General features: G+C 46.4%; 1 protein-coding gene across 1 annotated transcript in view; it reads right to left on the bottom strand.

Moving 5' to 3' along the window:
- Positions 1-1,522: 1,522 nt before the first annotated feature.
- PCSK4 (proprotein convertase subtilisin/kexin type 4) overlaps positions 1,523-12,355 on the bottom strand; it is a 36,614-nt gene continuing 25,781 nt past the window's right edge. Inside the window, exons 9-16 of the mRNA XM_069101957.1 lie at positions 8,996-9,208; positions 8,725-8,825; positions 7,998-8,101; positions 7,766-7,883; positions 6,628-6,807; positions 3,057-3,181; positions 2,752-2,871; positions 1,523-2,367 (exon numbers count right to left, since the gene is read on the bottom strand). Coding sequence (XP_068958058.1) covers positions 1,817-2,367; positions 2,752-2,871; positions 3,057-3,181; positions 6,628-6,807; positions 7,766-7,883; positions 7,998-8,101; positions 8,725-8,825; positions 8,996-9,208 — 1,512 coding nt within the window. The 3' untranslated portion in view covers positions 1,523-1,816. The remainder of the gene's footprint in view (positions 2,368-2,751; positions 2,872-3,056; positions 3,182-6,627; positions 6,808-7,765; positions 7,884-7,997; positions 8,102-8,724; positions 8,826-8,995; positions 9,209-12,355) is intronic.

Below are 12,355 nucleotides of genomic sequence, written 5' to 3'. Positions count from 1 at the left end.
TGTAACCTTGAGCAAGTTACTTAACCCCGATTGCTTAAAAAAGAAAAAAAAAGTGAGTTCTGGAGGGAAGTGATTTCTCCAGGGTCACACATTTAGTATGGAGAGGCAAGAAGGATCCAGATCTGGTGTTTGGGGTCTAGTCCAGGTGGCAGTAGGCTTGCAATCATGGGGCTTGTGCTTTGTACATAGGAGACTTTTTGTTTTGGTCATGGTGGTGGAAGAGAGGCAATCAGGGTAAAGTGACTTGCTAGTGTCTGAGGTCAGATTTGAACTCAGGTCCCCCTGACCCCAAGGCCAGTGCTCTATCCACTGCATCACCTAGCTGCCCCCATAGCAGACTCTAATAAATATCAATATATTATAAAATGTGATGATATATGTAAAAAGCTTTGTGAATGTTAACAGAATATACAAAAATATATATATATTAATAATAATAATATAATAATAATAATAAACAAAATATAACCATTTTTTAAAACTGAAAGTGCTGTATAAGATGACAGGAGATGGGAAATACATGTTGGAGAGATTTCAGAAAGATAGATACACTAATACTCAGGTGGGGAAGCTGTGAAATGGTCCAACCCCTCTGGAAAGTGATTGAAATATCTACCCCCTCTGACCCAGAGATTCCATTACTAGGCACATAGCACCTACATCCCTTCAGTACCTTTCTCTGATTGCTGTCCAGTTTATCAATGTCCTTCCTAAAATATGGAATTCAGAACTGAACAGAAGGAAGATAATGACAGAAAGGAACTCTGTCTACACACCAAAAGGTAGCAGCTTTTTTTTCCCACAGTAGCAAAGAACTGGGAGCAAAGTAGATACCAATAGATTAGGGAATGACCAAATAAATTATAGTACACAAATATATTTGAATATAACTGTGCTGCAAAAAAAGATAAATGGTGCATACGGAGAAGCATGGAAGATTTATATGAGCTGATGCAGAACCGGGAAGACAATATCCCCAGTGACTACGAGCAACAAAACAAACAAAACTCAGTCTCCAAGTTCTAATGGCCACGCTTGCCCCACAGGTGAGATAGGAGAAGCTGCCTCCTTCGCTTCTCTGAAGAGTGGGGATTGCTGGTGTGGATGCTGCATGTGTTGTCAGATTTCCCACCCTCTCTCCTCAATATGTGGGTTAATACTCTGAACTCATTTTTTCTCCTCTTTTGTTCTTTGTCATGAGGAATTGCCAGGCACCAGGGAGGGATGCATTGGGGAAGCAGGTAATGTAAAAAAACAAAAGATCTCCATAAAAATTGATTTTAAAAAGTGCTTTGTAACCCTGAAAGTATGCAAGATTTACCTGTCTGGCTCCAACACTGAAGTCCCAGAACTTTAGACAATGCCAGTGTGGGTCATTATAAGTCTAAGCATTGCTGCTGGCATGTACCTTTTTTTTTTTTCCCTTTTGGTCCTTGAAGCCTTCATTTGTAGACCCAGTGACAACCCCACCCCCCAACACACAGTCACTTTCCACCACTCAGTAGGAAGAAAGACAACAAGCTTTGTGTTAACCTTTATTAGCAAATAGGAAGCCAGTCCTCAGCACTCAAACTGGGCCCAGGGACCCCATTCCTATGAGTCCCCCTTCTTTTTACCCCCCAAGGCTAGGGAAAGAGAACTCAAGTCAAGGGATAGTCTCACCTTGGCTCCCAAATAGCAGGGGAAGAGGAACTAGAGCCCAGGCAGAAAGAAGCTCAGCAGTTTCATCAGCCCTGAAAATCCAGGTTCTAGGGCATAGGGAGCTAGCACATGGAGGACCCCACCCCACACAATCTGTGCAGAGCAGCTGTGAGGTCTAATGGGGAGAGGAGCTATCACTGTCTCCTTCTGAGGCTGGGTTGGAAGATTCGGCCATGCCAGGACTAATGGTCCGGGAAGGCAGGTAGGCTGGGCCAGGTCCAGGCCCAGCCCCAGCCTGGCCACAGTGACGGTGACTATCTAGCCTCATCCACAGCAGGTAACCGCTGAAGCAGACAATGCAGAAGAGAAAGGGAATACCGCAGGCCAAGACCAGGATCATCATGGTCTTCTTCTTCAACTGCTCCGGCAGGGCCGGGGATGAAGAGTTGGCGAGCTGGGACAGTGACGGAGACAGCGAGGAGACAATTGGGGATGGAGAGCAGGAATGTGTCCTCTTGTCCAGGGTGTAGTGGGGCGGGCAGGCTGTGCAGGCATGGGATGAAGGGCCTTGACACGTGTAGCAGGAAGGGTGGCAGCTGGCACAGACCCGGACCTTGGAGGCAGGATGCCCGTCTTCAGCTGAGTCCCAGCGAGTCCAGTTGAAGTATCGGGGAGGGCAATAGGAGAAGCAGAGATGGCCCAGGATGTAGTAGGGGCTGATACACTCTGTAAGGAAAGTGGAACATAGAGAGACAACAGGAGCAGATACACTGACTTTGATAAGGAATGGGACAGACTGTAATGGGACAGATTTGAGGGATCCAGTGATGTTTGCTACATTATTCAGGGAGATTGGGTCATAGAATCATAGGATCACAGATTTATAGCTGGAAGGGACCCTAAAGGCCTGTTACTAAGTCCACCCACTCCTCCCTCATTTTACAAATGAAACAACTGAGGCACAGAAAAATTAAGTCATTTGCCCAGGGTCATGCAGTTAGTCCCAGGCCTTCCTTACCTTATACCCAGTACCCTCTCCGATTCACTACCCTGGGCTATAGCAGTCCCGCCATGGTCTGAGGTGGCCGGGGCCCAGGGCCTGTCACTTACCTTGGCACAGTCCTTTGGTGTCTCGTCGCAAGCATTCACTGATAACCTCTGTGCATGGCTTCCGGGCCAACATGTCCTCCTCGGTCCCATAGAGAATCAGAGTATAGCTCTGAAGGGTCCCTAGGCAATGTGAGGTGGGGAATGTGGGGAGAGGAGCAGAGAGGAAAATGATCATAGTGGGAGACTAAAGGCTGGGAATCTTGGCTAAGAGCACAAGGAAACCCAGGCCTCTAGAGCAGAACCTGGAGCAGTCCTAGAAAGTCATCACCTCCCCTCCAACCTCCCCTCTCTCCCCAAGGCCTCACCAAAGTTATAATAATAGCCTTTGTTCTCTAGTTCCAGGGTCCAGATGCCCTGTGGGTTCTCATCCCAGAAATGTGTGGACATGAAGATCCAATTCTTATAACCCTGGCTGCTGGTGTCAAAGGGCCTGAAAGAGGGAGAATGAGAGCTGCTTTGAAGAAAGCAGAGATGGAGAACAGAGGTTGGAAGAGAGCAGGGTGGTCCAATGGATAGAGCTTTGGCCTTGGTGTCAGGAAGGGCTCTGGTTCAAATCTGGCCTCAGATGGTTAGCTGTATGACCCTGGGCATAAGTCACTTAACCTCTGCCTCAGTTTCCTTATCTGTAAAATGGAGACAATAACAGTGCCTACCTTCTGGCATTGTTGCAAAGATGAAGTAACATTTATAAAAACCTTTGGAAACCTTAAAACACTATATAAATGCTATTATTACCAGGAAGAGGTCTGGGCAGTGTGGGGACCAGGGAAGTTCTGAGCTTCAGTCAGGTCCTTATCATCTTGCCTGAACTATTTTAAGATATTTGGTGGAGAACAGACCTGCCTCTAGGATCTCCCTATCTCCATAGGCTGCCTGAGGAATCTTCCTGATGCAAGACTGATTTTTCCAGTTACTTGTTTCAAAATACAAACAAACTCCCAAACTGTCAGTTCCACTGTCAGTTTGCTGCCAGATAAAGCAGAAATTCCTGGTCCTAGCACTCAAGGCCCTTTCCTGTCTGGCTCCTGCCTCCATGGGCTCATCTCCTTATCCTGTACTCTACAGCTGGGTTCCTTCTCCATCCTCTTCCCCGAGTCTCCCCATTCCTGGAAAGTGCTCCTTTCTCTCCACCCCCATCTCTGTCCGCTGAAGGGCCTCCCTTCCTTCAAGGGATAACTCAGATGTGGTGTCTACTAGGAAGCACCCCCGGAAGCCTTCAGGTGCCACAGTCACAGAATCACAGCATTCTAGAGTTGAAAGAGGCCACTATGTGGATGTGGGCCTAAGGGTGCAAACCGGAGTCAAGAACTCAGTGCAGATTCTTCTGCACTGTGACCCTGGTCAAAGTCACGCAATCTCCTGGCCTGTTTCCTTTCCATTCCATTCTCCACATAATTTCCAGAACAATCTTCTGACCCAATCACTGCCTGCTGAAAAATCTACAGTCATTTCCCTAGGATAAAATACTTTGGGCTGGTGCTTGGAGCCCTTCCCCACGTGGCTCCAGCCAGTCGTTCCAGATTTATGTCACATGCCTCCCTTTGACCCAATCCAGTCCATGTTCTAGCCAGACTTGCCTGCTAACCACTCCTTGCATGTGATATCTCATCTCCTCTCTCCATGTCTTTGCTTCAGGCAGGCCCCTTGTGCCTTCTGTTAGAATGTCTAGTGCCTTTCAGAGCTCATCCCCAGTCCACCACCTAAAGGAGGCTGTTCTTGATGCCTTCTCCCCCCACCCCACCCCACCAGCCCCAAGTGCCTCTCCCCTACCTTGGAAATGCCTCATTTTTTACTTTATATATGTTTCTATTTAATGTGTGTGTATATACACTTACCCCCTCATGGTTATCTGAGGATAAAATGAAATCATATTTGTAAAGCACTTTCCAAACCTTTATGTGCTATAGAAATGCCAGCTAGATTGGAACTGATGATACTGTTATCTCCCTAAATTCATTACATTCCCTTTGTATGCTGTTTTTGTCTTTATATTTCTAATGCCTAGTACCCAGTAGGCACTTAATAAATGTTTGTTGACTGGTCACCCAGCTTTTGCTCAAAGAACTCACACAAAGTAGATCAGAACTAAATGTGGGCCTCCAGATGTGGTCTGCTCAGGGCAACATACTGTGGGTCAGCCTCTCTATCACACCTCCTTATTCCTGCTTGCTAGGCCTCTCAATGCAGTTAAAGATCACATTCACTCCCTCCAAATTGCATTGTTGATTAATGCTGAGTTTGTGGTCTACTAAAACCCCCTGATCTTTTTTTCAGAAGAATTTCTGTCTAATTATACTTTCTCCCATCTTGTGCTTGTGAAAATGATTTTTGAGCCCAAGGGTTTACATTTATCTCTGTTAGATTTTATGTTAAGATTTGGCTCAATGGCGCGGCTAGGTGGTACAGTGAATAGAGCACCAGCCCTGGAGTCAGAAGGACCTGAGTTCAAATCCGGCCTCAGACACTTAGCACAAAAACTAGCTGTGTGACCTTGGGCAAGTCACTTAACCCCAATTACCCTCCAAAAAGCAAAAAAGACAAATAAACAAAACAATTTGGCTCAATGTTTTTGCCTGTCACATTTTTTTTTTTGGACTCCTGACCTTCCTATCCAGTGTATTAATTATTCCTTTCAGCTTTGCACCATTGGCAGATTTGATATGGGTCAGCTAAGCCTTATCCAAGTCATAATATAAGATTTTTTTAAACAACATTAAACAGCCCTGAGACAAACACAGTTCCGTGGGGCAGTCCCCTTGAAATCTCTTTCCAAGATGCCACACCTTCAGTAACAATTACATGATAGCTGTTCATTCCACCAAGCCTGAATCTACCTGAATATGGAGTCAGTCACTAATGTGGCTGTCTAGCCCACATCTCTCCTCCTTGTCCACAAGAACAGCATGAGACTCTGTAAAATGCTTTGCTAAAATCTAGGTAAATGGTATCTACAGCATCTCCTCTGACCTAATAATACCAACAAAAAAGGGAAATGAGGTTAGTCTGGTACACACTGACCCTGAGGAAGCCATGCTGGCTCTTGGGGATCACCACTTTCTTTTCTATATGCTCATTCATTTAACAATTTTTGGCCCAGACCTGCAATGTCATTGATTTGGGGAACTCCAGGTAAGGAGAAGCCCTCTACCAATGCAGATCAGCAGGGGTTTTTTCAATTTAGTCATAAAGGGTTATTACCTAGGAACCTAAGAGGTTAAGTGACTTGGCAGGGTCACACAGTCAAGATGAATAAGAGGTGGATTTGGATCCAAGCCTTTATGAGAAAGGCTCACCATGCTGCTCCTTACCCTCGAAAAATATGGTCTAAAATCCTGCCAGAAATAAGTCAAATGTAGGGATTTATTGTGTACGCTCTGCATGCTCCTCCTCTCCCTCTTTTTAAAAATCAGGATAATATTTGCCTTTCTCTAATCCTTGGGCGCCTGTCCTCTTCTCCATGATTGTTCAGAGGTCCCCAGCAGTGACTGAATAATCATATCTGACAATAGGCTCAGTTCCCTGCCAAAGTCATAGCTGACTTGGGCCAAGTGGGTTGAACTCATAAGTTATTTGTCCTTCCTCTTGTTTGCTTTACATTCTGTCTTTTACAAAGTTGATTGGTCAGTTGCCTTATGTAGACACATCACTGTCGAGGTCCTCTAACTTTTCAAAGTCAGACCTCCCCCTTTGCACTGATCTCACTCTCCCTTAGGTCAGTGGTGTATTTGACCTTGTCCTAACCCCATCCCCACCCTTAACCCTTGTTAGAATGTCAGCTCCTTGAGGGCAGGACCTCTGTCCTGTTTATTGTTGTATCTCAAATCCCAGGCACAAGGATGATGAACAAGGATTGGATTAAACTGAGGCTGAGCTCACCTAACTGCCACCAGGGTGGAACGTGTGCCCATGGGGCTGGTGAGTGTGATCTCGAGGTCCCCTCGGCGACTGTAGGTGAGTGACAGTTGTACCTGGACGTGCTCCAAGGAGCGGATGTAACGATCTTCCCCTTGGCAGGCTGACACATTTCGGCTCACCTGCATCCTAGGCTTGATGGGACTGCCCAAGGGTGGGGTTGAAGATGAGAATGCAGGGGTCACATGGAGTTTCTGAGACCCTCTTCACCCTGGGATGGGACCAGGAGCAGGGAAGCATGCAGGAAAATGACTGGGACCCTGGGCAGGCATCAAGAGACTCAGAGAATGTCAAAGTTAGGTAGGCCCTGAAGACACAGAATGTCAGAGCTGGGAGGAATCTTAGAACACAAAATGTCTGAGCTGGGAGGGACTTCAGAAGAGATAATGTCAGAAGGAGAGATGGAAGTATCCTTAAAAGCTATCTATCTCAACCGTGGTACCACCAAAGTGGTAGAGCTAAGGTGTGAACCTAGGTCTCCTGACTCCCAAATTCTTTCCACCATGCTTCTTATACTAGGCTTGTATTTTAACAGGATGAATAAGAAGAAAGACCTGGAGGCACCAGCCAGGGAATCAGGAGTACCTGAGTTCAAATTCAGCTTCAGACATTTACTGTGTGACCCTGGACAAGTCACTTAACCTGATGGAAGGAAGGAAGGAAGGAAGGAAGGAAGGAAGGAAGGAAGGAAGGAAGAGGCTTGGGAGAAGATGATGAAAAGCATAGAAAGGAGCCAGATTGGGACAGCAAATGGGATGAATAAAGTGATTTAGGGGGCCAGGCAGGGCACAGGACTATGGGAGAAGGGGAGAGATGAGAAGAAAGAGGCAAAGGCCACAGACTCCAAACCATCCTATACTAAGCTCAGCATTGTATAATGGAAAGAGTATAGATTATGAATCTGTAGATGTGGGTCTGAGTTCCAAATCTGCTCTTTCCTAGCTGTGTATGCTTGAACAAATCTTGCCCTATTCTGAGCTTTAGTTTCTTCCTCTACAAAATGGGGGCATTGGAGCCCTTCCAGTTCTAAATAGTGATTTTATGAAGCATGAGGGGTAGGTGTGCATGTCAGGGAGGGGAGGTAGAGAAGGGGGGACCTCACATGGGGGTGTTGATGATCTTGATAGAACACTTCAGCTGGGGACGGGTCATATTCCACTTCTTGGCCAAATCCACTAGAAGCCCACCATTCAGCAGCCCGTAGCCATAATGGTGGCTAACTGTGGAGAGATAGGCAAGGGGCCATCAGTTTCTTGGCTCTGGACTCCAGGGCAGGCCCTCCAGGGTCCAGGGACTGGCTCAGGGTGAATCCCTCCTCTCCCCACACACCTCACCTTTGCGTCCCACTCCATTGGTGGCCCAGTCCTCAGCCTGCAGCTGGGCTGGCTTTGAAGCCCTCACCACTAGATGTTGCATGTCACGCCAGGTAAGGAAAGGGCTATGGATGAGAGGAGAGGGTCAGAGGTGGGGAAAGAGAAAGGGAAAAACTCAGGGTCTGAAATGAGGCAGGTATAGGAAGAACAGGAGATAGGGCCAAACTGGAGGAAGAAACTCAAATAACATAGAATATCATAGATAGGAGGGCCCTTAGAACCCAGAATGTCAGAGCTGGGAGGGCCCTCAGAACACATGTCAGAGCTGGGAGGGCCCTTAGAACCCAGAATGTCAGAGCTGGGAGGGTCCTTAGAACATGGAATGTCAGAGCTGGGAGGGCCCTCAGAACACATGTCAGAGCTGGGAGGGCCCTTAGAACCCAGAATGTCAGAGCTTGGAGGGGACCTTAGAACACAGGATGTCAGAGCTGGGAGAGATCTTAAAACATAGTATGTCACGGCTAGAAAAATACAGAATGTCAACATTAAAAGGGACTTTAAGGATCATTGGGTCCAACCCTCCCACTTTATAGATGAGGAAACTAAGGCCCAGGTAGGGGCAGTAACTTCACTAATGATGCTGCCTCATCCCTTGTGAAAGAGGGTGGGATGTAGGGGTGGGTGAGAAAGGCCCTTTGGGGAAAGAGGTAGTAGAGGTGAAGTACTGACCCAGCCCAGATTCACCTACTTGGCCTCCAGGGCAAGGGCGATCATGCCGGCAGCCAATGGGGCAGAGGCTGACGTTCCTGTGTGCTTATCTGTGCACTTATGGTGCAGGTCTGTGGTCACCTGGGGAAAGATGGTTGGAGGTGGGGTGTGGGGAGGAAAGCTATGCCACCTCTGGCAGATCCCCAGGCGAGGGAGGCCTGGGGCGAGGTAGGGCAGCAGCTGGGGGAGCAAGCCAGCTGCCATGGAGTGTGGGGGGGAGGGCGGGAGCGCCAGGGATGGGCGACACTCACAATCTGCTGGTCGTTGGTGAGGCCACTGCTGAAGGTGGTGGTGAGGGTGGAGGCACAGGCTTCACTGTACCAGGGTACGAGGCCATGCTGGGTCGTGCTGCCCACAGACAGTGTATGGATACTGTTGGTGTAGCCATCACAGTTACAGTTGTCAAAATGAAGTCCGCCATTGCCCGAGGCCCAGACAAACAGGGTGCCCAGGTTGCTTCGACCCTGGAAAAGAGGTGGGATGCTGTGGAGTCAGTGATATTAAGGGAAGTGGGGGAGGATCTGGCTTGGGAGAAAAATTTTCCAAACGGGGAAAATGAGACCCAGAGAACCGAAAAGATTTGCCTAAGGTCACACCACTAAGTACGTAACAGACACCCAGGTCGTCAGAGCCCAAAGTCAGTGTTCAGCCCCATACCCTGGACTGTCTGGGTCTCCCCACTGGAGGGTGAGAAGAGATGACAAGATCTCTCCACTCTGCCTGGGGACTCAAAATCGTCTGTAATTGAGCAGAGTCAGGAGGGACACATTGGGATCCCTCCCTGTTGGAGCTTCTCATTCATTCAAAGAGGGGTGAAAGCATGGGATGGTGAAGGAAATAAAAAATCAGTGAGAGGATAAGGAACTGGGTCCAAATCCTGGCTCTGTGAACTGTCTGGGCAAATCCCTTCTTCTCTGTGGCCTCAGTTTCCCCATCTGTAGAATGAAAGGATCCTAGAAGATCACTTAAGGACCCTGCCAGCCCTAAATATGATACTATGACCTCTGTGAATCTGGAGAAATCATTTCATCATTTTACTCCCCTGAACCTCAGTTTCCCCATCCATAAAATAAGGGGGTTTGACTAGGTCAAGGATCCCTTTTTTCCTATTTAAAAATAAGTTTAATTGATGTGTATTTTTTTCAAACCACCATAAGTTCCTCCAATATTCCTCCCCGCTTCCTTCCCAAGAGCCATTCCATGTAACAAGTAGTTATTTTGTTATAATAAATATTCTTTAGATGCAAAAAAAAGAGGAAAAAATTAGCATAACTGATTGATTCACTGCAAATGTCTAAAGAATTTATGCAGTGACCACTCGTGCCTCTACAAAGGGGTGGGGTGGGAATGTCATCTCTCTTCTTTCCGGCCGGGCTTGTTCTTCATAATTTTGCAACCTTCCCTTTTGCTTGTTTTGGGGTTGTCCTTTTCCATTTCCACTGTTGTGGTCTTGTGTACCTTGTTTCTGCATCAGTTCAGTTTCTATTCTCCATATTTATCTTTTCATATAACACAGGAGTATTTCTTTACAATCCTGAACTATAATTTGTTTAGCCACTTCTCAATCGATGAGTATCTAGTTTGTTTCTAATTCTTTGCTATCACAAAGCGTGCTGCTATAAATATTTAGGTGTATATGGGGACTTTCTTCTTACCAGTGGCCTCTTTGAGGTATGAGCCCAGCAATGGGATCTCTGGGTGAAAGGGTATAGACACTTTAGCCTCTTTGCTTAATTTCAAAATGGTGGTATTGATTCACAACTCCACTAACAATGTACCAGTATGTCTACAACTCTACCATCAACTATTCCCATCTTTCATCTAGATTGGGGATCATGGACCCCCTTGGCAGGGCATCTGGTGAAACCAACGGACCCCTTCTCAGAATAATGTTTTTCAGAGGTATAAAATAAAACATGAGGGGCAGCCAGGTGGCTCAGCAAGTAAGAGCACCGGCTCCAGTGTCGGGATGACCTGGGGATCAAATCCAGGCTCAGATACTTAGCACCACACCCAGAAATAACTGGCTGTGTAACCTTGAGCAAGTTACTTAACCCCAGTTGCTTAAAAAGTAAATAAATAATAAAAAAAAATAAAACACAAAAGATTATAAAAGAAACAACATGAAGGAACAAACAGTCTGCTGGGGACTTGTCCATCCCCTGCTATTACCATGAGCTATTGGGAAGACAGGCCAAGGGAAGGGGCCAGCTTCTCAAACGACCCCAAGTTGATTTTTCTTGTGACAGGTTATTCAAATGAATGTACTCTCTTATGGTCTAGAGCGGGGATGTTTTGTGAAGTTTGGATTTGGGTCACACTCGAGGACCTAGAGGGCCACATGTGACCTCGAGGCTGCAGGTTCCCCATGCCTGGTGTAGAGGATTAAATTGGGGGAGAAGTTAGACCTTTATGAAGGAGATGAATCATAATGATTGCCTGTGTGTCCACACTATGCTTTCTGCATTTTCCATGGTGTGAAATAAAGGCTGGCAGTAACCATGTGCATTGTTACCTTAAGTGCTTTTATAGGACCTTTTACCTTCATTTCTGGAGGCCCAGATGTAAATTATGTTCTGAAATTTCCCTGGGTGGGAACAAAACAAGCCAAAGAGTGATAATTTGGAGAAGTTCCCATGATTAGACGTGGTGTATATAAGGCCAGAGCCTGGGCCACAAGCTACATTTTGAAGGTTCATCCAGGATAATCTGGTCTCTATAGACAGTGGAGGTTGCTGGAATCCATAGCAACCTAAGTGCCACTTACTTATACGGGAAGGGAGAGGAGTAAAGGTGAGGAGGTGGTAAAGCTTGGCATTTTATTTTTATATTTTTGCTGTTATTTTATTTTTATTTTCCCCCTATATTTTGTGGTTGTGGGTTTGGGGGCGGATGAATATTCGCACCAAAACAACTCCTAAAGGAATTGTGTACAACACTGGGTGGGGGTGAGAGTTTCTAGGCCTCCTCTATCACGGAGGGTCAGCCATCCTCACTTGGAAGTAATTGGTGAAGATGGATTAATTAATCTATGAATAATTAATTATTAGTTATCTATTATTTATTAGTTCATTTATTAATTTGGGAAGAATTAAGAACTAAGCATCATTAATACTGCTGGGGACTCCTTGCCAGGGGGAGCAAGGCCCTGAGAAAAGCAGTCAGGAAAGAGGGCTGCACTGAGTGATGTTCCCAGCACCATGGAACCCCCCTCCCCCAAGTCCCCAGGGAGCCATCCCCATCTCATCCTGACCCCCTAAGTTACTGGTCCTCTCTCCTCCTTGACAGCACCCTGTCTATTCTTCTTATTTCCTTCCTTGTATAGATGTTGTACCTTCTTAATGCTACCCCCAGGAGAATGTAAGATCCTTGAGGGTATTCCCAGGGTTAAGCACAGAGCATGGCATGTCGTTGTTCAGCCATATCTAACTCTTTGTATCCCTGTGGGCCCCAGCACACCAATGCTGTCCATGAAGTTTTCTTTCCTTCCTTCTTCCTTCCTTCTCTCTTTCCCTCCTTCCTTCCTTCCTTCCTTTCTCTTTCTTTCTTTCTCTTTCTTTCTTTCTTTCTTTCTTTCTTTCTTTCTTTCTTTCTTTCTTTCTTTCTTTCTT

Source organism: Petaurus breviceps, unplaced genomic scaffold (genome assembly GCF_028583685.1).
Source record: "Petaurus breviceps papuanus isolate PSGF00001 unplaced genomic scaffold, PetGlider_PUasm1.0 523, whole genome shotgun sequence".
Taxonomy (NCBI): domain Eukaryota; kingdom Metazoa; phylum Chordata; class Mammalia; order Diprotodontia; family Petauridae; genus Petaurus; species Petaurus breviceps.
The sequence above is the reverse complement of the archived record's forward strand: the minus strand, read 5'-3'. Positions and strand labels throughout refer to the sequence as shown.